The 23,710-nt window shown below is 37.0% G+C and overlaps 2 protein-coding genes across 2 annotated transcripts in view; both read left to right on the forward strand.

The window, feature by feature from the left end:
- LOC134852062 (COP9 signalosome complex subunit 5-like) overlaps window positions 1–953 on the forward strand; it is a 4,290-nt gene extending 3,337 nt beyond the window's left edge. Inside the window, 2 exon segments of the mRNA XM_063868342.1 lie at window positions 345–397; window positions 400–953. Coding sequence (XP_063724412.1) covers window positions 345–397; window positions 400–683 — 337 coding nt within the window. The 3' untranslated portion in view covers window positions 684–953.
- Window positions 954–1,936: 983 nt separating this feature from the next.
- On the forward strand, window positions 1,937–4,380 carry LOC134851633 (deoxynucleotidyltransferase terminal-interacting protein 1-like; the record flags this gene model as incomplete). Its single annotated transcript, XM_063867807.1, is given in 3 exon segments — window positions 1,937–2,273; window positions 2,893–3,129; window positions 3,447–4,380. Coding segments are annotated over 3 exon segments (1,203 nt in total). The 3' UTR covers window positions 4,158–4,380.
- Window positions 4,381–23,710: the final 19,330 nt, after the last annotated feature.

The following is a 23,710-nucleotide window of genomic DNA, read 5'->3' on the forward strand; positions in this document are numbered from 1 at the left end:
AACTCCAATTCCATTTTTTTCCTTCCGAATCTAGCGTTTTGTAAAACTGGCTGAATTGTCTCAGGCTGAATTGTCTGTATATTTCTGGCTGAATTGTCTGAATTTCAAATTGCTGAATTGTCTTTGGCCGAATTGTCTGTGCGCCGTTTTTCGGAAATCCGGAACTACAATTAAGTCGTGCAGAGTAAATTCAAATCACCAATAGTTTCGATCAATCTAGTTTCGATATCATTGGATCAAAGTGTGGCTACCACCTAAATATTTGTCCCGTAAAAAATCATGAGATTTATGTTTCTGTTTAGCTCAAGCAATATATGAAATTGATACAATTAATTTTTCTTCAGCTCATCAACCCTTTCTGTGAATGCCGGATACATCACCGGACAAATAAAAGATCTAACCAGAAACTGGAGTCCTCCGATTTAACCAGAGGTCTGGGCGATCGACACTCGTCTTTGGATCCTATTTCGATGCCGGACTACGGGTCCTATCCTTCGTCATCGAAGAACAATTCGGGCGTGCGAGAAGATTTGCTGAACAAATACACTGCCGACTGCAGTAAAATGACAGTTGAAAGCTTACATGGGTTGACATTGCAGGTTTTGAAGCACGCACTGTTCAATCAGTCATTACAACCTACAAAGAAAACCGATGAAGTTGCTGTTGATGAAGCTCAAAACTAGCTCAAAAAATTTGATTACTGCTAGATGTTTAATTTGAAAATTTGTTTTTCACAGCTACTGACTACCAAAATTCCAATCAATTTCTTTTAACCTTGCGATTAGCAAGGGTATTGCAACCGGCTACTAGACTTTCCGTAGATAATTTTGTCCACAGAATGGTCAAATGGTAATCAATATCAACTGTCAAATATCCACTAAGTAATAGCATGGTCAGTGTATTGGTAGCATATATAGTTTAAGAGAAAGTTGAGAGTTGTAAAGTCTTAAAAAGTTGTTTTTTTTAAAATGTTTTTAAATGTGTCTTTCGTCAGTAGCTGATTATTTTTTTCGTGTTTTTGCTTTCTAGCTCAAATTGTTTGGGAAGGTTTGAACCAATCAAAAATAAGTGTCTGGATTTTGATTTATGGGGAACAATTATTATTTTCAAATTTTGTTTCGATTTTTAGTTTTTTAGATGTTTATCTCCTGTTTGGCTCCTAAAATATATGCAGTTTTTATATATTAGATTGTTTTTATACTTTTTCGCTGAAGATATTTGTATAAGATTTTGTTCATTGTTGTGCGATTTACAAACGGTTTCATCGCTTGTCTTATGAGCAATTTAATGCAGTGTAGCCAAGATAGTTGAAGCTGGACTAAAGTTGTTGCTTGTAGATTTTTTTCTACCTTTATATGCTGATGATTAAAAAAACTGCCGAAATAGAATTTTCAAATTTTTCTTGTTTTTTTTTTCAATTTTCTGCATCGCACGTGGTGAGAAGCTTGGCTTCGCCTCTGTGTGTAAATTCAATCAAGTGTGGATTGAAAGTAAACTTAAGATGATCGATTAACATAAATTTGAATTTGGGTTAATTGTGCGAATAGGAATGAAAAAGTTTGGTAGTACAATAACAAAAAACACTTGCTTTAAACAGATTGACACAAATTTTTTTCAGTGCTTTGTTTTTTTTCTTGGTCAGCTCTTAAATTAATTGAAAACCTTAAAACGGGACGACCTATTTTTTTCCGAGGTAACGTTTGGAAATTATCTTTCTGTAGTGTGTAATTGGTTGTTTTAGGCTTGGCGGCTTTGGAAAATTAGCTGAAACGTTATTTCGTTGCTTATTCATTTTTGTGTTTCCTGTTTCAGATATGTATAGCTAATTCGCTCAGTGCGATTTACTTAACCTGTATATATCTGTACATTTCCTAAAGTTGCCTCTCTACATTGGTAAACAGAGTAGGAGTAGTAGTACCATCAGCTCATTAGACAGTCTAATCGCGGCAATTTCTTGGCTACCCGAGTTTGGGAGTAGTTATTATAAATTTGGTAATTCCTAAGACTGATCGGGAAAGATGTTTGCAAAGCAAGGAGTTCCACCAGACTCAGGATCTACTCCGACTAGCTCCCCTCTAAGTGGGGGTCCCCCTTCTTCTCCATGTCCCCCGACCCCTCTGAGGAAGACGATTCCGGCTCTCAATATGCGCATGAAAACATTCAAGAAGTCGAGTGCGAAAATTCATGACTCATTGTCTAGGTGTAGATCTGGCAAGCCTCTACACAGGTACTCTGGCTGTCAAAGAGGAAGTAATCTGGAGCTCCTACGTAAGGTGAGAACCTTACAAGTTGAATTTATCTATTTTTGTTGCTTGTTCGTTTTTCTTTCAAAATCGGTAAATATGTCCTCTAAAAGACAGTACAACCTATTGGATTTTCTCTCTCTACCATCCCAAATGTTATCAGGCTGATTTCTCATTGCATGTAATTGGGAGATTTTAATGTTTTAAAAGTGAAATGCTATCTTGTAGCTGGTTTTTGAGGTATGATATATGATTATTTGAGATCTTCGTAGTTAGTCGTTTACCCACGAATAAGTGAAGCATACAAGTTGTTTATGACGAACCTGTTTCAACGCCTTTTGTTATGATATACTTGCGTTTTTCGACCCTCAAGCAACCAACACAGTTGTTCTCCACACACTAACCTTGCAATTGTAAAACTTGCCATTTTAACTTCATCCGTGTAGATGATTGGTTTCGCGATTCATTCTCCTCGTGTTTTATTTTCACGTATGAAAAAATTGACATAAGATACTGTAAGGAAAGCCTTTTTGTTCGTCATGCCTTTTAACAAAACCCGTAAAAGCAAGCCAAATTTGTATGAAAGTTTGCCATGTGTGAAGGGGAGAGTGGGGGAGGAATTGAACGGAGCTATTTTGGTTTGTTTTAGGCGCTGCAGCCTTCGATCAACCGAGAGATGCAGAAGATGTTTGACGACTACCACGAGTTGTTCTCCATGGCCAACGAGAACATCCGCGAGAACATCGCCAAGGACGACGATAGTAGACCCGAACAGTTCCTGCTGGTGGCCATGCGAATAGCCATCGAGGAGGCCAAGAGGTCATTCGCCACTCAGTTCCCACCCTACAATGCCGCAAATGCACTGCCTCTCCCGAGACCAGTCAAAGTGAGGATAAATTGATTTTGCATTGTGATTTTGATTTAGAGGATTAATTGTGTTTATGCCTTGTTTGTTCCGTCCACTGCATGCGAAGAAGAACTTAGTTTGTATGTTATTTGTTAAAAGTCTACTCAACCAAAATCAGCAGGTGGCACAAACAGATGTCAGATCGGGCCGAGTGATGTTAATACTTGAAAGCCCTTTCAGACGATACTGCTTTTAAGTCTTCAGAATACTTTTACCAGTGTAGAGAGAAACCATTTTTGCTAGTTTTCCGACATTGTTATATGAGCATTATAATGATCCATTCCATGTTTTTATAGAAGCGACCAGTCGTGGCCGCCATGGATGCCAGTCGTCTTCTGGCAGTCATCGACGGATCCGAGTTTGGTCCAGATAACACTCAAGGCCACGACAACAACCACAGCTCAAGTTGGAGCCAAAATCCCCAGTCTCAGCAATCTTCTTTGTCTTCCACGTCAGTGCAATGCAGCAGTGGGAACAACAAACGACCTCCCATGCAATGGAGTCTATCTCGAATTAACTCGGATACCCTTTTCACACTCGGAAGCCGAGCTAATAAAGCTCTGGGATTGGGCACGACTAGAGGCCGACTCTACATCAAACACCCGGAGATTTTCAAATACCCTGCCGACCAGGCGGATAAACAATGGTTATCGGAGAACGGACACATGCAAGGAGTCGGAGGTCGGGTGTATCTTGTCTTCACCGAAGATTTGTTCGACCTCGCTGAATCAAGAGAGTATAAAAATATGCCAGGTGTAAATCCAGCGCTAATTTCTGGCTTTAAACTTCCGACGCATATCCAAAATAAAGCCAGGCAGTACATGAGCACAATGGTGCAATACATTAAGAAAGCGGCGTCAAATGTGGCAGTGACTCAGCAGAATATGACTGGCGGAGAGCCTTCGGTTTCGTCGGCTCATGTGCAAGTCGGCTCAGTGAACGGCGGGCCTTTGAGAGAAGTGAATGCTATGTCCAGTGCATCGGGTCATATATCAAACAAAACTTAACCTGACTTGCAAGCTGCTCTCTATTCTTGAACTGTCTCATTTGAACTCGTCCAAAAAAGTTGAAATCATTTTAATTATAATTCTATATTCTCAATTGCATTGCATATTACTCTTGAATACACTTGAATGGATTTATATCTTCAATGTCGGGATTTGATGTTTGTGCTTTTTCGTATCCGGTTTAATAATTTATAAATCAGTAAACCCTCTTCTGTTGAAAAATTGAGAGGAAGTCAAAATATGTTGTCAATTATCAAGTCATGCGTTAACGCAGCAGAAACATGAGGATCCAAAAACTGTCTCCAATCAAATCGTGCGAATCTAGTGTTTTTTCTGGAGAGTGAGGGCATTCTAAATTATCTTTAAAAGTTAAGTGGTGTTTTTTTCAACCTAATTTGCTGAAAGGAAAATATATGCTCGATTGGAAATTGAGTTAAAAAACCATTAGTTCTGAATTATTCTAATTTGGCCTGATTACAATATATTCAAGCAAAGAATTTTTTTAGGTTTTACTGAAAAATTATAGGTATTTAATTACGCTTGCGACTAGAAAGCGTTATCAAACTGAATATAGACTTTTTTGCGGGTTAACGACTTGTTTAACAGAATCACGTGAATCAATCATGGTTCACAATGGATTCAAATTTCTAAGCGTTTCCGGCACAACTAGTTTGGAGGAAACCAATGCGCCTGGGACGCCAAAGGTCCTCGGTTCGAAACTGACCGGTCCTGTTTTTTCTTCAAACAGAAACAGTCCGTTTCAAAAAAAAATTGTCGGCTTCTTAGTCTGCTTTTGTTTTGTCGGCTTAGTTGCCTTATTGTAGATTTTTTTTATTAAGTTTCCATACATTATAGTTGCTTTTAGTGTTATGATAAACCTCTGCTGTTTGTAATTTTACTAAAACTGACTTCATATATATATATATATATATATATATATATATATATATATATATTTTTTTTTTTTGTTTTTTCGTTAAAAAAATTTGTTCTGCTCAAATGGTTTTGGCCTATTTATTATCGGCGTAGTGACCTAAGTTTGAGTTGTTTCAACGGAAACACTGTTTATGCTCACCTCTGGATTGCGCAAAATGCTAAATTTTTTAATAGAAATAGAGTTCAAATTTTTCATGATAACAATTTTTGTTTCAGCTTTTTTGATTTTTTTCTTTTTTTTAGCTGGATAGGTTGCGGCGTATTTTGTATCAGCTTATTGGCCTCATATTGCGTCTTTCGACGAGCGAAATTGTTTTATGTGTGAGTGTCTGTGTTTTGAGGTTGAACGGACTTAACATCTTCTTAGTCTTAATGTTTTTTCGGCTTTTTCATTTTGGTTTTTTGGGCTTAGTGGATTTCGGCCTATATTATATTGGCTTAGTGTGCTCATATTGTTTCTTTTGACAAGCAAATAAAGTATTTTGAGGGTGAGGTGGACTTATTAATTTTTCAAAAGTCTGATTAAAGGGTTTTTGACAAGGTTTATTGGCTTTGTTACTGCTGAGTACATTAGCTTCCCATGCCTATTACACATTCTATTGTTTTTTTGTGTTTCTGTTTCAAAACTACCTTTATTTACTTCAATAGATCTAGTTTTTTTGACCTATTTGATTTTTTCTTCATTTTTTTTTGTTTTGTATCGCAACTGATGCGAAACTCAGCTTCGCCTCTGTGTAATAAATTGATAATCATGAAGCGAGAAGTGATAAAATAAGTAAGAATTTCAATGGGTAAAATTTCCGCTTGGAAGCTCAAAATTTGGAATTGGAAAAATAAATCTGAATTTTTGTTCCGACCAATGAAAATTCGGGTGTGTTTTTGTTGTTTTTTTATTGTTGTTTTCCACGCAAAATGCAGGTACCACAAACAATCATCGGACTGGGTTGAAAAATATATCCTATTGAAGTCCTGACAATTGGAATTCAAACCACATTTGAAAAATTTTAAAAAGTTTTCTCTCAGTCGAGAAAAACCGGCTTGAAATTTTTGATTTTTTTTTCTTTCGAGCGAATGAAGCGAGAGTTTTCTTATTTCAATTGCTTAAAAGCTTACAAGAACTTATTTGAAAACGTAAATTTTTAGTTTTATTTGAGTAAAGGTAGTTTATTTTGAGCATTTTAGCGCCTTTTTGAATGTTTTCATTTTTCAAGCTAATTTTTTCAAAAAAAAAATCGTTTTTCAGTTTGTTTGTTTTACTATGACTGCCTAACATATCTAATCTCCAGTTTTTTGCTCAGCTCCTTTTATCACACCACGCCGAAAGACAAACGGCGATACTATAATGTGAAAAAATTTTCTTGAAATGTTTAAGACTATGGTCGACCCATTCTGGGCCACTTTCACAGTACCCGGCTATCCTTGTTTCTTTTTGAATTTTGAATTGTTGCTTAAAGCTCCTTGCTTACACTTGCGATAGCAAGGGTTTTGCAATTGGTACTAGAATTTTTTCCATAAATAATTCAAGGCACAAAATGGGGCCTTGAGTTATTTCTAATTTTGGTAAGTAATACCAAAATTAGAACTGGTAAATTTAGTTTCAGTTTTTGATTAATTTATTTTTTTTGTCTCTGGCACACTTTGCCTTGAATTAACGAATACGCCTGGGACGGGAAATGTCTTGGGTTCGAATCTGCAGGACCTGTTTTTTTTTTCCAACGGGAAACATTCCGTTCACAAAAAATGTCGGCTCGCTATTTGTCTGCTTGTTTTGTCGGCTTAGTTGTCATTATGCTGAATTGTTGTTTTTTTTTAAATTTTTTTCTTACATTACAGTTGCTTTTAGCGATCTGGTTTACCTCTGATGTTTGTAATTTTACTAGCCTTGACTTTTTATGTTTTCTTTTTTTTTCGCTTAACAATTTTTTTCTGCCCAAACGATTTGCACCTAATTTTTTACTGGATTACTGACCTAATTTGGATTCGTTTCGAGGAACACAAAATTTTTATGATCAACTCTGAATCGCACAAAATTTTAAAAATCTCAATAGAAATTCTAGTTCAAGTTTTTTGTGACAACCACTTGATAGGTTTTGGTCTATATTATATTGGTTTGTTCGACAAGCAAAAGAACTGTGTGAGCGTGTCTGTGTTTTCAGGGTGAGGGGGATGTAATAACTTAAGTCCTGTTGAATTTTTTGGACTGAACAAAAAAAGAAGACTTAACAAAAAAGCGGGCAATTATTTTACTCGCTTTTTTGTTAACTGGTGTAATTGGCAAAATTTATTCTCTTATGACTATCTTATTTTTTTTGTTTAGGAATTGCAGTAATTTTGGTGCCCTTTTTACTGTTATGTTTTTAATGAAAGAAAAGTGTTTTGTAAAGCGGTGAAGGTATTTGCCAAGTCTCAAGAGTGACGTCTAATTTGTTTCACGACAGTCATTTGATAACTTCTAAAATCATTTTCAAAACCCAAAACTCTTCAAAAAAGGTTTGCTCGACGACTGATCATCACCATTTGGTCTGTGGTTACGTCTCCGCCTCTCAAGCAGAAAGTCGGATGTTCGAGGCCCGCCATGATCTGTGCTCGTTGCTTGAGGGTGAAGCAACATTAACCAGCCCAGAAAAATAACCAAAAAATTGTATGTAGTTCTTGAACAGGGGCACAACAGCGGTTCGCCGTGATGAGCTGTACAGCTCTTGTGTTGGTCCTTTCCCCCGTGGATAAATGGTCTTAATCTAAAGCTGGAGGTTCCGCTGATGTGATCTCTCATGCCTGAAGAGTCAAATGCCAAAATTCATTTTAACCAATAAAAATAAAGTTCAGTATTCAAAAGTTCGTGAGAAATAGTAATTAAGTTAGTAGCTCTTTTTCCGCCCCCTTACCGCAATACGCATTAGTTGTATAATGTAACGAGGGGTTTTGTAGGGTTACGTATGACGACCAAAAAAGTTTAACATGGCCTAATAAGTATGCATGCCAACTTTGTAATGGGCTGAAAATGTGACTAAAAATCATGTTTGCTTTGGGCAGTTTAAAACGCGGATGGAAGGACGTTGATAGTTTGGAAATTTGTTCGGCACTTTGATCTTTTCAATAGACCACGTTTTTTAAGCATATTTTTGGGAAGTTTCACGTGCTTTGATAAAATTTCATGCAAACTTGGTTGGTTTTGGCAGTGCCCTATGAACGTAGTTTCATTGCTTCCTCGAGGAAAAATTTTGGCGCTTTTACTATTGCAAATATTTCAATTTAGCACGTTATTATGGAAGCAACTTGATCATTGATAGAAAAACAAGTAAGAACCAGCAAAAAATTTTGGTTTTTTCCTTCCCCCACTTTGAAAAAAATATATACATTTAAAATTTGTTCTTAATTTAAATCATTGCTTAGAGTAATAATTTATTTCTGGCGCTGTTTGGGATCATTTTCTTTCCCCTGACATTTCAAGAAGGACTTTTATCCACATTTTCCGATAGGCGAACTTTGCAATGGAAAGACAAAAATGGGCTGATAAGCGTTCCGCCTGAGCTTTTTTCAAGTTCCCCCCTTCATTTGTGCTCGTGTGGTTTTTTTCTTCAGACAAGTTTCGAATTTTTAACTAGCCATTTTTGACAAAACTTTTTACATCATTCAGAAGTATTGTTGTCCTGAGCTTGAATTTAAAAAGATATTTCACCTGTGATTATTTTTTGTAGAGGTATGGGGGCTTAAAGACTGATATTTTGGCCAATTTCAGACAATTAAGAGCGATATATTTTGCGCTATTAACGCGTAAGCGGAGATTTAATCCGTATTAAAAATTGCTCCAAATTGGTTGAAGGAAGATTATTTGCCATTAAATAATTCATTACTAGGAGCGAAATCTATTACTTTGTACTTTATGTGTGGTGTGGGGGGGGGGGTGATTTTTACAAAAAATATTTTTATATACTTTTTAATTTTATTTCATTGCATTCAATTTTATCATGTTATTACTGATCCATATACCTTAGAAGGCAGTCGGAACAATCAGGGCTTCGTCCTGATACGAACAGTCTTGTTTAACTTTGTCATAACTTAATGAACCTTTGAATTGATGCGAAAAAAATATATTTAATTTGAATGCATTTGATCATCACAATTTTTTGTTTACCGTATCAGTCCGCATGCCAATTTTTGTAACAATCATATGGTTGTTACCAAAGTTGGGAGGCGGACTGATAAGGTCAAGGCAAACATACGTGGTTAATCTAGGAGGGTCCGGGTCTTTTCTTTTACTCTCCTCATAATATATAGCCCTCCTAGTGAACAGATCGGATAAGTAGTTAAACATGCTCAGTGCAATACAGACCTGAATTAAATTATCCGGAAAAAACGCATAAAAATTGAAATTTAAAACGAGTTTTTCTCAAATTAGGTTGATTTTAGACAAAAAGTGTTGAAATAAAAATTTCTAAGAGTTTTAGCAAAGTTATTATGGTGAAATTTGTTTTACGAAGACTGGGCCCAAAATTGTACCATGAAAACGGATCATTTTAGACTTTTTTAGCCAGTTAAATTTTACACTAAAACTACTCAATCAATTAATGTCAAATTTTCATCAAAGTGAGCCTCTTACGTGGCCCAACAAGTTTTGAGAAAAGTAAAGTCTCCAAAATTGGCAGTAGTTTTTTTGGCTATTTTCCTTTTCCCCCTCACCTCACGGGAGCTTCAATATATTAGTGTAACGAGTGGTTTTACGAGGTTGATTATGAAGACCAAATATGTTTGTCGTGGCCTCATTAATCTGTATGTGAGTTTTCATAACACAATCGGACAATGTGATCAACAAATTTGCACGTAAAAATTTGCAGGTGGGGGGAACAGGAAAAAGAGCCGTTCTTTATATTGTGAAAATGACTTGGGCTTGAACAAAAGTAATTTAATTTTTAAATCATTTTTGCGGAAATACCCTTCTTATACTTTGTTGGACTAATAACATTCACTACATATAGTTTTGACAATAATTGATTTCTTATCTTTGCTTTAATTTTCAGTTGACTAAAAAAGTCTAGAATGATCTGTTTTTGGGTTACAATTTGTGGCTCGAATTTTGCAAAAGAAAATTCACGATAATAGTACCCAATTTGAGTAAAATTAACCCAATTTGAGTGAAATGTGTTCTAAATTTCAAGTTTTTTGCGTTTTGTTTGGATAATTTGAAGCAGATCTGTATTAAGCATATTTTCATTTCATACTCCATAACTTGTTACTGTATACAGCGCTTAAATCTGTAATAAGAAAAATGAATGCTTAAATGTGAATTCACTTATGATTGAAATCATATCAAAGTTCGAAAATCAATTAAATTTTGACAAACTGGGGGAGGGGCTACATTTTTTTGCTAGTAGGCAAAGGATTTATAATTGGAAATACACTATAATCACTCCGTACACCACAAACTTGATTAAATTGATGCTTATAGGAAACGGGGAGCTGTTTTTGATCCTTTACCCATTATTGAAAACACAATTGAAAAAAAAACATTTTATAGCTTTCATAAAATAGTGAAATTTGACTTGGTGAACAAACTAACTAGTGTGAACAAATTTGTTATCCACACTGTGTAAAGTAATTTTACGCATTTAGCCATTTTTACACTTAAAAAAACTATGAAAATAAATTTTGAAAAGTAGGGGGGTGGTTGAAATGGAAAAGAGTCGGTGGGGGGAAAAGAAAAAACATACTCTGTAAAAAGTTTACGTTGTCACGAGAACTCTTTTTTTTTAAACAAAAATCAAAGTGAAAAATCGCGCTGTTAGCCAAAAGTGCACTAAAAAATTGGGCGAGGAGAGAATAAAAACTGATTTGCGAATGCTAATCAAAATAATAAGTTAAATCTTACTTAAGTTTGTCACTGTGGTTAAGGCAACATATTTGAATGATTAGTTAAAGAAAAATTCAAATGAGCAAATTTTCGACAGCTGCTGGCTCTTTTTCCTTCCCACCTACTCGTAAAATTTTAGAAATATTTTTTCTGCTCACATTTTCCGATTGTTACAAAAATTCAAATGTGGGCTAATTAGGCAATTACAATCATGCTTGGTCGAATTACTCATTTTTGTAAAACCCCTAGTTACAACATAAAATTGATGCCTATGTAAGGTGGAGAAGTAATTACTCTTTTTCATGACGGGTTGGGAAAATGGCAAAGAGCCTGATCACTGCATAATACTCGCCCAATCAACTGGAAACTGGTGTGTCTGTGCGAAACAGTCCCATACAAAACATTCCAATACTAAACAGTCCGGAAAAGTATGAGAATGAACAAAAAAAACAGTCCGATAGAAAACAGTCCGAAACACAGTCCCAAGTCATAATTGTTTTGACAAGCCGGTAGGCCAAGAATTGTCCTTTGTTCAACAAAAATAGTGGTTAAAGAACAAAATAGTGACCTTGTAACGTGGTGCGAGCTTGCCAACAGAGGGTAGGACTTAATACGAAATTTAGAGCCGGTTATCGACGCGAAGCGGCGACGCGTGCTAACGTGCGAGCACGTCCACCGGCTATCTTGAACCGGACTGTTTTGTATTGGACTGTTTTTTCCTTCATTGCATGATTTTTTGGACTATTTTGTACTGAACAGTTCTGTATGGGACTGTTTTGTATATGCACCGCTAATTGCGTGATGGATCGATGTAAAGCATAAAGAACAAAATATATTCACAGCAGTTAGTTTGTTCATCATGCAAAGTTATATTTAATTTTGAGACTGTTGAAGTTTCAATGTGGGAAGGGGGAGTAGAAAAAGCGCTTAAAAGGATTTGATAACTATCCAATCGATTAACTCAACTATAAAAAGCATTCGATTTGTATAAATTGGTGAGCCCCAGACTTGATAGTTTTTTGAAATTTAAGAAATTTATCCGTTTCACAATTATATTTTTACCTCCGATAATTGATTGCAATGCGGGAACACATAAACATTAAAATGATTGCCATATATGGTTTGTTTGTGTGAGGGGGGTGGGGGCTAAAAACCGAATTAAATTTAAAACTAAGCCTGTTGTTTCAGTGCCGACCCCGAACGCGAAGCTAAACAGAGAGGGCGGCCACAAGGACCGACTACTGTTCGAGAGGAATGAGAGTGCGAACAACATCTTTCTGGATGTGATGCATCTGCAGGAGATCCCAGAGTCCAAGGAGGAGAGAGACCAGCTCCTAAAGAAGATCAAGGGTGGGTTCGACATCTAAGCGTGGTCGAGGGGTTCCACCGTTTCAAATTATTGATGTTCATACCAAGTTGGGGTAAACGCCAGGCAAAAGCATCAATATAATCTTGCGGTGTAACCTTTCGGTTTCACATAGTTGTATTTATCAGGATGGCAATATGTGACTTGGTCATTTTTCATGACAACTCACGTACAATTACTTATGGCTAATATTACTTTGATTTTCTAAATTTACCGTGATTTTTCTTAAATTTACTGTGATTTTTTTCTTATATTTGCTGTGATTTTTCTTAAATGAGATTTTTTGAATAAGGTTAAAAAAACAAATAGTGAGAAGTGATCACAGTCTAAACATTCTGAAGTTGCAGTCTAATGAAATTCGGAGGTCAACTTCACATAAAAATTCGTTATTAATATGAGAATGTTACGACCAGTTTTTGTTTTGCAATTGCGAAAGAAAACTTTTAAGGACTCGTGTTAGACCAAAACTGTTTTAATTTGATCAAAAAAAAAACATTTTCATTCGATTAAAAAATTGACTGATTTTCAACCAAAAAAAAACTTAAATCAGAATGCCTAAATGCCTAATTTTCAACACTTTGATGAGTTTTCTAGAGAATTCAGGAAGAACCTTTAAACTCTGACGGCAAAAAAAATAATTTAAAAATATCATGTATATACTGCCAGAAAGATTAAGGATATTTAGATGCGACGCTAATGATTGAAAAAAAATTCAAAAACAATAACAAAATTTAAAAAATTGAAAAAAAAAGAAAGATTTCTCCATTTTATCTTCTGTTCTTCGTCTATTTTTTTGTTATTCTCAGAATTCAAGGAAGGTAGTTCAGACTCTCATATAGGTTGCGATGATTGTTTTTATCTTTAATAAAAGTCTTAAAATTTGTTAAAGCTCAAACTTACTTGTTCGCTGTTTGACTTTTGATTTCTTTTGAAATTCGTTTATTTTCCTCTGTTAAAAGAAAGTCAAACTCCATTACCAAACAATTAAAATGAAGGTTACAAAAAGTGTGATCTTTTTCTAGTTTTTAAATTGGAATTCTTTTTTCAGATTTCCCAGCGGATTGAAAAAAAACTTACATATTGATCCAGTTTTCTCAAATTTGATAATTTTTATCAAAAAAGTGTGAATCATGAAATGTTCTGAAAAAGATCATATAAATAAAATGCCTCAGCCCAATCTTGTTGGTTCTCAGATAAACCCCCTTTGAGCCCCTTGTTTTCGTTTTGGCTTCGCATGTTTGAATTTTTGTAGTAAGATTGACAAGGTTTTAGTTTTTGCAAGTTTTCTTCGAATGAATTTCTTAGCAGTTGATTTTTCAGTTGTTTTTTGTTTGACAGTTTTTTTTTTGATCAGTTGATACGGTGCGCGATTTTGGTTGGCTAAGCTGTTCAGAACGAGGTGACAATGATTTCTAGATTTTTAAGGAATAAAGCAATTGACGCCACAACAAATTCCTAATCATTCTGTTTGGGTGTAATATTAATGCAATTGGATTTCTCGTCATATAGTCAATTTATCCCTTTTTGCTTCCCGCCAATTGTTTAATATCAAAATTTAAGGGTATCAATTGATCTATTCATTTAATCTATTTTGACTGGTGTCCAGAGAGCGTCTACTTCGAGAGGTTGAAAATCTTAATTACCCTATAAACCGTACTAATTGCTTCAATTTCTTGGGAGTTTTAGTTTCCCAATTGCCTCACTTTTTCTGGTCAGTGGTCGTGAGGATTTTCTATTTTTATTGTACGCGGGACACTCTATGCGTTTGCAAGCAATTTTACCGTATCTAGTGATTTTGCTAGATTTTCGTCAACTAATTTGAGTAATGTTAATTAAGTATTCTTTTGAATTTTTTGTAACGGCGAGTTTGTCGTCTAAATATGTGCGAGCCTTTCTGCACTTCGTTAGTGTTAGGTCTATTACTTTTTAAAATTCCCCAATTGTGTCGGTTAATCCATGAAACCCGGTTGGGATTGATACATGTCAGTGGTTCTGCATCCGATGAAGCTGATTTTTAATGCCTTTTGGTCTTCTAGTCCAAGTGAACTTCAATGCCTTTTGGTCTTCTGGTTCAACAGAATAGAAAAAAATCCGATGTTTTTTGTTTTTTGCTCGTCCACAGCTATGTTGTCGCTGATTGAAGTGTCCATGCCCCGAATTGATTTGCAATCAGGGGCGGATTTAGGGGGGGGCGGATTGGCGGGGGGATTCCATACTCCCCCCTCCCCTCAGGGATTCGACCCCCTGCCGACCCAAAGGTCTTTGATACTTTTTAAGAAATCCATTTTTGGCCGACTGACCCTAAAATTTTTCTAAAGGCGCCTTTGGCGCCAATATATACTAATTTTGAGGGGGACAAAATTTTCCGAAAAATGCCTAAAAACGCCTTTTTTGGCCTGTTTTTTTCCAAATTTTGCCTGCGGCGCAAAACGTTTGGCCAAAATTGGGACAAAACCGTGCTTTGGGAGAGCTCCAAAAATCAATTTGGTCGACCTAAAAAAAAGGTCGTCAAAATTTTGAAAATCCGCCCCCCCCTCGATAGATCCGCCCCTGTTTGCAATCATCATTGTCCTTTTTGAGTTGATATATTCTTCGTCAAAACAGGTAACGTTTTTTGCCGCTATTTCCGATGGGATTTATTTGAATATTGCTTTACTGATGTTTTCCAATTTTCTATGAGCTGTTCTTTAAATCAAAAGACGTTGCGCTTCTACAGCTTGCGATAGCAAACATGTTTTTGGTTCTGGTTTTTAGTTTGGTGTTATGTAGCTTAACGTTGAAGTGTTCGCCCTGACTTTTTGTGGAAGTTTTCATTTCGAAATTTTTCTGATTTTGCTTGTTTTCAACGCTTTTTTTTTTGCTTTTTGTCAGCTTGGTTTGTTTCAACGCCCAGGGTTTGCTTATACGTGTGGGTTGTAAGTTCCTCGTTGAAAAATTTGTCTCCCTCTCAACTGCTCTCGTTCTCTTCTAGTAGTTGTTCTGGACTCTGCGGTCTCGTGGTTGAATGTAACCCACGGGTTCCTGTTCTATTGTAGTGTGTGTTGCCGATGGGCCAAATGGGTGTGTCATCATTGTCTTACTATGTTCTTTCTTCTTCTCTCTGCTAAATGCATAAATGTATGAGTCTTGTACTCAACCTGATTGTTCGTACGCATGCTTTTTGTAAACGTTTCGCAGTGAAAGTGACTCTCTTTTCCTTTTTCCGACAACTTAGGTTTTGCCTTCCCAACGCGATGATCATCCGCTTTGTCCCAGTTGAACAAGTTGCATACTATTCGTCTCTTTCGTGCCTTTATCAATAATTATCAAGCCTACTCTCTTTTCTTGATGTGGAACTTTTCCATGTTTTTCTGTGCTTTTTTTCTCTGTTTATTTCAAGTTCGGATACTGGCGTTGTCTGCTCGACAAATACGGGGTTGTATTTTAATAATTTTATGACCTCTGTCTCGTCCTTTGCAAATAAGGCCATTTATACTATGGGTTTCGGTGAGGCCCGCAGCCAGAAGGGATCGATGAGCTCTGGATCTTTGGAGTATGGCAATTGTTAGTTTCTGAATCCGAACGGATTGGTTAACCAATCAACTGACGCCTATGACTCATAACAGAAACAAATGTTCGATAACAAAAACTCTCAAGCTCTCTGAGTCTTGATATAATTTTGTATCAATCAGATATCTATGTCCTTCAAGGTAGTCTGATCTGCACAAATGGATATCACATGGTTTAGTCTATCCGGCCGGATGACAATGCTAGTGAAAGCCTAGATGTATTTTAATTCCACCAAAAGTGTCCCGTTACACTTAAATAAAATATAACAAAACAAAATTGTAAAATAAAAAGCAAAAAATTGCCCCTTTACACTTAAATAAAATATAACAAAACAAAATTGCAAAAAATGAAAAGCAAAAAAATTAGAATTTTCTAAGGAACGTTTTTTCAGAACTGTCAAAGAGGGGAACTTGAAAAGAGCCCATGAGAACACACTTGATTAGAAAGATGATTTTTTTCAATAACGCTCACTTTTGTTTCAGCTCTTCTGATGTTATTAATGGATGCAAACGAAACACCAGCCAAAAAAGGAAAGAAAGGTAAAGTGGAGATATGCTTCGTATATTGTGTGAAAACTTCCAGATACGGTCTTGTTCGTCTAAATCCGCTTAATCCTGTTCGATTCAAAATCATACTGTGCTGAGGGCATAATTTTTTTGTTAATACGCTGGGGCCATAATGATAATTAACCTATTTTCTTCCTGTTCTTTCCTGATGTTTTCACTAGCTCGGCCTCAATCGGCCCCAAGAGGAGGCCGAGAAAAGTCCCCCGAGAAGTCACCAGCTGATAGCAAAGCGAGAAACAGAAGTGACAGCTACCATGGGGACCAGTACAAGAACAAGACAACCGACGAGAGCGCCACTCCGATGAGCGACTCGAGAGACGACGAGAAGGACAAGGAGATCCGAAAACTCAGTTAGTTTCTTTGTTTCCGAGTAAAATGTAGCCACCTCTATAAAAACTAAATCAAGGATGAAGCATAAAAAAGGGGGAGGTTGTCAAAGAGATCCCTTTAAGGATTTATATAGCTTCGCTTACATTTTTACTAAAACTCAGAAGTACAATTCTGCCCACTCTCGCTCTGAATCCATTCTGATTTTTTAATTCTCATTTCATATTTTTCACTACTCTCAAATCAAAACTACAGACAGGGGCGTCTCTAGGATTTCTTATTGAGGGGATAATAAAAAACTACTCATTTTGTCCACCTTTTCGGAGCTGCCCCAAATCAATGAAAAAGCTAAGCATTGAGAAAAAAGCTAAGTAAAAGAGTTTCCTTATGACATATATTAATGATCCCACCTCTCGTTTGTATACAAAAAATCTTACGAATCGGAGCAAATTTTTCCAAAAAATTTGCTGGAACAGTTCTTATGTTTGCTCGTTTCGATCGTCAGCGCAAAAATTGATTTAAAATGTTTAGCTGTTATTGACACTGGAATAAATACATCTATCAATCTTTTGTCTGTTGTTGCGTTGTTTTTGCACGGCATAAGGAGTAAGGAAATTCGAGACCGACGCGAATAAAAAAAACACAGCAACCAGCGCGGTTGAGGAAAAAATCGAAAATCTTTTCTTGATTTGCGCCATCAGCGTTTTCTTAAGTCGCCCCGCTAAAGTATTTCCGTAAATTGCGGCGTCAGTCGTGTCTTGAATCGCGCCTCGCTAAAAGTAAACTAAAAGAAAACATCAGAAAACCGGCTGTGCGAAGAGTTAGTTAATTGCTTTTTATAGTTTCTTTCAGAATGATTCAAGAATGGTTTAAGAATGGCTTAAGAATGATTTAAGAATGGTTTAAAAATGGTTTAAGAATAGATAACTCTTACAGAAAGCGAAAATAAGAAACTTCGTCAGGAAAATGCCGACTTGAGAGCTCGTCTGGATCAGCCGACTCCATCGGCTGAAGTGGTCGCCACTCCCCCGTCCGAGAAATCGACCCCGACTCACAAAACCGCAAAAGAAATGACAGACGCAGCAACGCAGACGACTTTATCTCTCAAGGTTAATGAGGTCGCTTCAATTGCCCGCTGAGACTAAACAATTAATTTTCACATGTTTTTTTTCAATGTCGAAAAAATCTTTTCGTGGTATTTTGCTTACGTTAAAACTAGAATCAATTTGACTTCAGGGATACATGAAAACAAACATTGTTCGATTTTGTTGTATATAAAACAGGAGCAGATTAAAAGTAGGGGTTTTGTAATCCTCACTCCATTCAGGGATTCGACTCCCTGACCACCCAAAAGATCCCAAAAAGTTTATCAAAAAATGTATTTTTTAGTACATTTATCTTCCAAAATAGCTCAAAAATGACAGCCTGGTTCTTTTAAGGTCGCAAAAACTGGTCCAGAACCTACACAGTCGACATATTACTCATATCGCAGAGAGTCTTACAAAAGACCCCCACCGACACAGGAGCCGCCGACAGCTAGAGGCGACACGGAACCCCCTCCTGTAACAGCTTATGACATGACTGGGGCTTCTCATGTGAGTATGGCGAAGACTAATTTTGACCTAAGTCTGATTTTCAAAAAATTGGCTTTTTAAATCAATTACTAGAAAAATAGACCAATAGTCATACAAATATGTTTTTATGTTAAAGAAAATAAGATCTTGCTTATTGTTTGCAAAAAAAATTTAAAAATTGCGGAATTTTTGCCCAGAGAATGCATAATTTTGCGTAAATCTTGTGACTAGAATTTAGAAGTTGGCGAGATTCTTGCAAGAACAATAAAAAATGTTTCATACTTTATCATAAGGATTTCAGGGCTATACTCTGCCCGAGGGAGTGGAGTTCTGCTGGGCAGTGTACGCGGGATTGGACGACGAAGATCGACTTCTCTTCATCGACAACCTCGGATACGATCTGCACAGGTAAATACTTTCCCCGTGGTGAGTCTAAGAGTTTTTCAAGAGGGGTCGGACTTAGAAAAATATCGACAGTTTTTGTCAGTTTTTTGATAATTTTTTTTTCACCTATATTTTTTTCCAAAACACAACCAAATATGGGTCCTTTAGAGTGGTGAAGAGGTCTAATCCCCCAAATCAGCTCCTGCTTTTCGCATCTTCACCATTTTCTGTGTGATCTGCTCGCAAATGAGTTACCTGGGGCGACTACAAATGGGGTCCAAAAATTTGATGAAAAGTTCCGGGCCATAGGTTTTTTTGAAAATTTCGCTCATGTCCGTTTGATTGAACATCTTGAATAGCATAAAAATAGATGCAAAAATATTTCAAATTTCTTATCCTTTCTTCTCCGCTGTAGAAAAAATTTCCTTCTCAACTTGCTATTATGTAGAAAATTTTTAAAAAACCCAAGATTTTCCTAAATTGAAAAGCTCTTGAAAATACATTAGTTAAGAAAAGGCTGTGAAACTTCTGAAGCTGTTCACTTTCAACCCAGGTACATGTCGGGATCTGATCCGGAGCTTCTGCTGGCATTCCTGAAGGACAGCATGGCCAATCGGAAGGCGAGGAAGTTAGAGGAGGGAGGGGCTAGGGGAGAAGTGGACTTGGAGGAGGAGTTGGTGGATCTAACTCCGGACCAGATTCAGGAATTACTGGATGCAGTTGGTTAGTCAAGTTTGTTTAATGTCGGGGGGGGGGGGGGGATCTGTCAACTTGAAAAACCCCGAAAAACATGTCAGCCATGTCAAAGTTCTCGACATTTGAAAGGGCGTTGATCGGTTGAAAATTTTGTCCTCGGTTTATGGGAATATCTCCCTCAATTTTTCTAACTCTCCAACTCTTTTTGATTTTAACCTTGAAATAATCTGTCTTAATTTCATGCTTTTATTTATTTATATCACGCCAAATTCCTAAAAGAAAACTAAGGCAACTGTCGCATCTGAACCAAATTGCTCTTTTCGATGTAAAACTTCAATAAACAAACCTTCGAAAATGTCGTAACTAGTCGTAACTAATTCCAAAAATATAGAGCAATTTCTACAATCGAACCGAAATTGCTCTACAACTAGCAGTTCTCAAAGTAACATAACTGCTTGTTTTTGTTTTTGAAGTTTCTTTTAGGATGAAGAATGTTGAAGAACAAAACTTTTAAAAAAAAGCAAAAAACCGATTAAAAAAATCTACTACAGAGTAATAATCTGCCGCCTGCTTGTAGGTTTCAAGATCAACCACAGCATGGTGATTGACTACTTGACCACTATACCGAATGAACAGCTGAAGGAGATCCTGGCCCTCCTAGGACAGAACCCAGGGGCTCACAGGGGGGACAGGAATGGAGATAACATTTCACCCCAACGGGTATCGAAGATTTGTTCAGTAATTCCAGAGGCAAAATTTCCAAACAAGGCAAAAGTTTAACTAATTTTTTGTACACAAATTCCATTATCTGAGCTTTCCTACGCCATAAAAAGACGAATTATGCCAATTGTTTCTGCTTTCACCCCCCCCCCCCCCCCCAATTTTTAAAATTATTTTTGTATGCTCCAATTATTGCACTTTTTTGGTCATCATTGAAGTAAATTTAGCAGAGTCTCAAATCGGGTGCTAAGTAATGGTAGGCAAAAAATGAAGGTTACCCTCCACTTTTTTTGGAGTTTTTGAAATCCAAAACCTTCGGGTGAAATGTGAGCCTATAACGTGGGATAGGGTTGCAAACGAGTGGCGTCTGCAAGAAGTGATTGACTTCCTGAGGAATGTGGACCCCGAGGCACTGCTGCATGTTCAGAACCATCTCGGCATGTCAATCACAGAGGAGCAAGTGCGAGGTAATTTAGACTTTGTTTCATTTTGGCCACGACAAAAATTAATGGCGGCACCGTTGTTTGAACGCTAGGCTTTGATATTGTTAAATCAATTTACTTCGAATTACCTTACTTACTTTTGCTTATTATGTCAAAATGCTCTGCGGCGAGTTGTCACCATTTGAAAGGCTACATATCTTCAATTCAAGTTTACTTTGTGACCCTAAAACAAGCTGTGTAAAATTTTTGGCTGATTGGTCACGCCTTCTGCTTCTTTTTAAGCCTGGCGAATTTGAAGAAAGTTGTTTACACATATCAAGGTCTAGTATTTAATAAGTGAAAAAAACTGGATCACAAATACATGATTTAGATTACTTGCGAGCCTGTTCAACTGAAGAAGTGAAAATGCTGCTTGGACGAGTGCAATGTGAAGTGGCCTTCCCTCCTCCCCCAGTGACGAGTGAGGCTATGCTGCTGGGGGCTCCTGGCGATGACTCATCAGTGTTCAACAGGCGCAACCTGATCAAATTCTTACGTCACTACACTAGCAAGGAGATTGAGATTCTCTTGAAGGAAGTGGGATGTCGGTTAGTAGAATATAAATAAAAACTTGAATCAAAAATTACATAGTCGAATTGGATTCCTGTTCGAAAAAATGAAACCCTGAAAGTTCTTACTAATTCTCATTAACCACTAATTACTCAGTAATTGCCATCAAAATGGCCGCATGGCAATTAGTCAAACTGGTTTTGATTAGGTAATGTCTAAACAATGAAACCTTTCGCGGATTGTGAAAATAAAATTGATGGTTTGCTGAAAAACCAGTATAACTCTTCGGTAAAAGCATAACGCTTCGGTTGCTCATTGTTTAGCTAACACACAAATTTTGGTTACCTTTTTTCAGTAAAGTACTGGAAATTTTAATTGGTCAAAATCTTGGTCACGGAAAACTTTTTTTTTGCAAAATCTTCTAAATTTTTTTTTGGTGCAACAAGGAAAATTTTTGGACTATTTGCATACAGTTAAAGTATCAAGTTATCAGAGGGTTAAAGCGTGTTTTTATCTTTACTCTAAAATGCTTATTCATTTTCTTGAAAAGCACAACTTGACCAATAACTCTATTCTTAAACTTTTGCTTAGACTTACCGACGAATATCTGGCTTTCCTGTTGATGAAAATCAGCGACAACGAACCCAACAAACTGATTGAGATCTTGAAGAGCGCAGGCTTCAACTTCGAAATATCCTATCTCATTTCAACTATGGACGAAGAACAACTGCTTGAGTTAGCGTTGAATGCGGAACTGAATGCGTTTATGGAGAAACAGAACCAGGAGCAGGAGCAGGAGCAAGACATCCCTCAGCAGGGAAATGCAGAGGTCGCCCAGAAAGGTAGGCGGTCAGATGATATTCATTTCACCCATTCCTAAATTTGACACTTGAAATCAGACAGCTCAATGTTCATGCTAGTTTTGGATCAAAAATGACGAAGATGAAAAAAGAGGCGGTAAAAAACAAAATGCATATGTGGTTTTTAGTTTTTGGTCCCACGTCAGCCATAGAAATCACTAGCGGCGGATTAAGGGAGGGATATTACACTTTCTTCTCACCACTCCGGTCTTAAACCCCCTCATGACCCAAGGGCGAAAACATTCCGAAAAGTGACCCAGAAAATTGTGACAATTTAGTGTGGTTGCATACTATTTTCGGAGAACTCAGAAAACCAATTCGGTCGACAATTTTTTTGAGAACCAGGAATCGAGGAGGATGAAAAAACAGCCACTGCTTTCTTCGCCTGATTGTTACTTTTTAAAAAAGATGCCGGAATTTTTCAACAGGTCGTCGAAAGCGTCGCACTCAGCCCCAGCAGACTCGGGAGGCACTTATTCAGAACTTGATCAACACTCTACACCAGCTGACCCCCGAGGAAATAACATTCGTACTCACCCAGTTCAAGGTATGTGCGATACTATAGACCGTTGTCGGACATCTTGGAAGAAATATCAACTGGGAACTTTTTTAGCTGACTTCATCCGTTCTAGATTAGCGATAAAAAACCATACACGTGTTGTCACATGTCTTTTCTACCGTTGTCGCTGACGCATGTAAAATAATAAGTGAGTCGATAGTGCAAAAACGTATGAGCGGACTTATTTTGTTGGTGATGTTTGTGCCCTTACTTCAGATGGACCAGATAGTGCAAAATGTTCTGGAAGCCAGTGAGGATCAGGTGATAGCCTTCATCTACCAGAACAACGAGGACCCAGAGATAGTCCAGAGACTCCAGAACGCCCTCTACGGGTGTCTGGGACCACCTGTCACCTGGAAACACTTGGAGGACGTAAGTTTAATCTTACCAATGAATGCAAAGGAAAGCAAACCAAATATTTACGACTGAAATAAGTTTTTCTGTTGTTTTTGAACTAGTCTTTTCGCATTCAAAAAAAGTTATATAATTTTTCGGCCAAAGTCATCTCAAAATTTTCGGGCATCTTGAGTTTTTTTTTGTTTTCTCCTCTCTTTTGAAAAAAGACATCATTTGAAAGTTGAAAACATAGCATTGTTTTACTTTTTTTGTTTAGTTTCGAGTGAAAAGATTTGTCACGATTCTTTTCAGATTCGTTTTCAATAAATAATTAGCTCTTTTTCTCCCAATTCAGGAAGAATTAGAGACCCCTAAAATACAAACCTCACTGTCAGTGGCCTGCAGCTCAAGCAGAAAAAAAAACAATTTCAATTTACCCAAAAATGATTTCTCGAACTCTTCCAAATCACTATAAAGACCTTATTTTGACTAAATTTTCAGCGGTGCTGCGAATTTTGAAAAAGTAGGCTAAAGAGGTTTCAAGCAGCAGCGGATATAGGGGAAGGGGACGGCTTTTCTTCAAGGGTTTGGCTCCCTGACTAGCCAACGGGTCCCCTTTTGGTACTATTTTAAGACCTCCATTTTGACTGGCTGGCCCTAAAACTTTTTTGAAATATTGGCCCTTCGGCGCCAATATATTCTATATTTGAAGCATGAGGCGACAATCCGTCAAAGGGCGACAACACGCATTTTTCCAAAAACTAGCCAGCGGCGCACAAAATTTGTCTAAAACGGTCTTTTTAATGCTTCGACAGAGCTCGGAAAAACTATTTGGTCGAC

The sequence above is a fragment of the Symsagittifera roscoffensis genome, chromosome 7, assembly GCF_963678635.1.
Source record: "Symsagittifera roscoffensis chromosome 7, txSymRosc1.1, whole genome shotgun sequence".
In the NCBI taxonomy this organism is placed as follows: Eukaryota; Metazoa; Xenacoelomorpha; order Acoela; family Convolutidae; genus Symsagittifera; species Symsagittifera roscoffensis.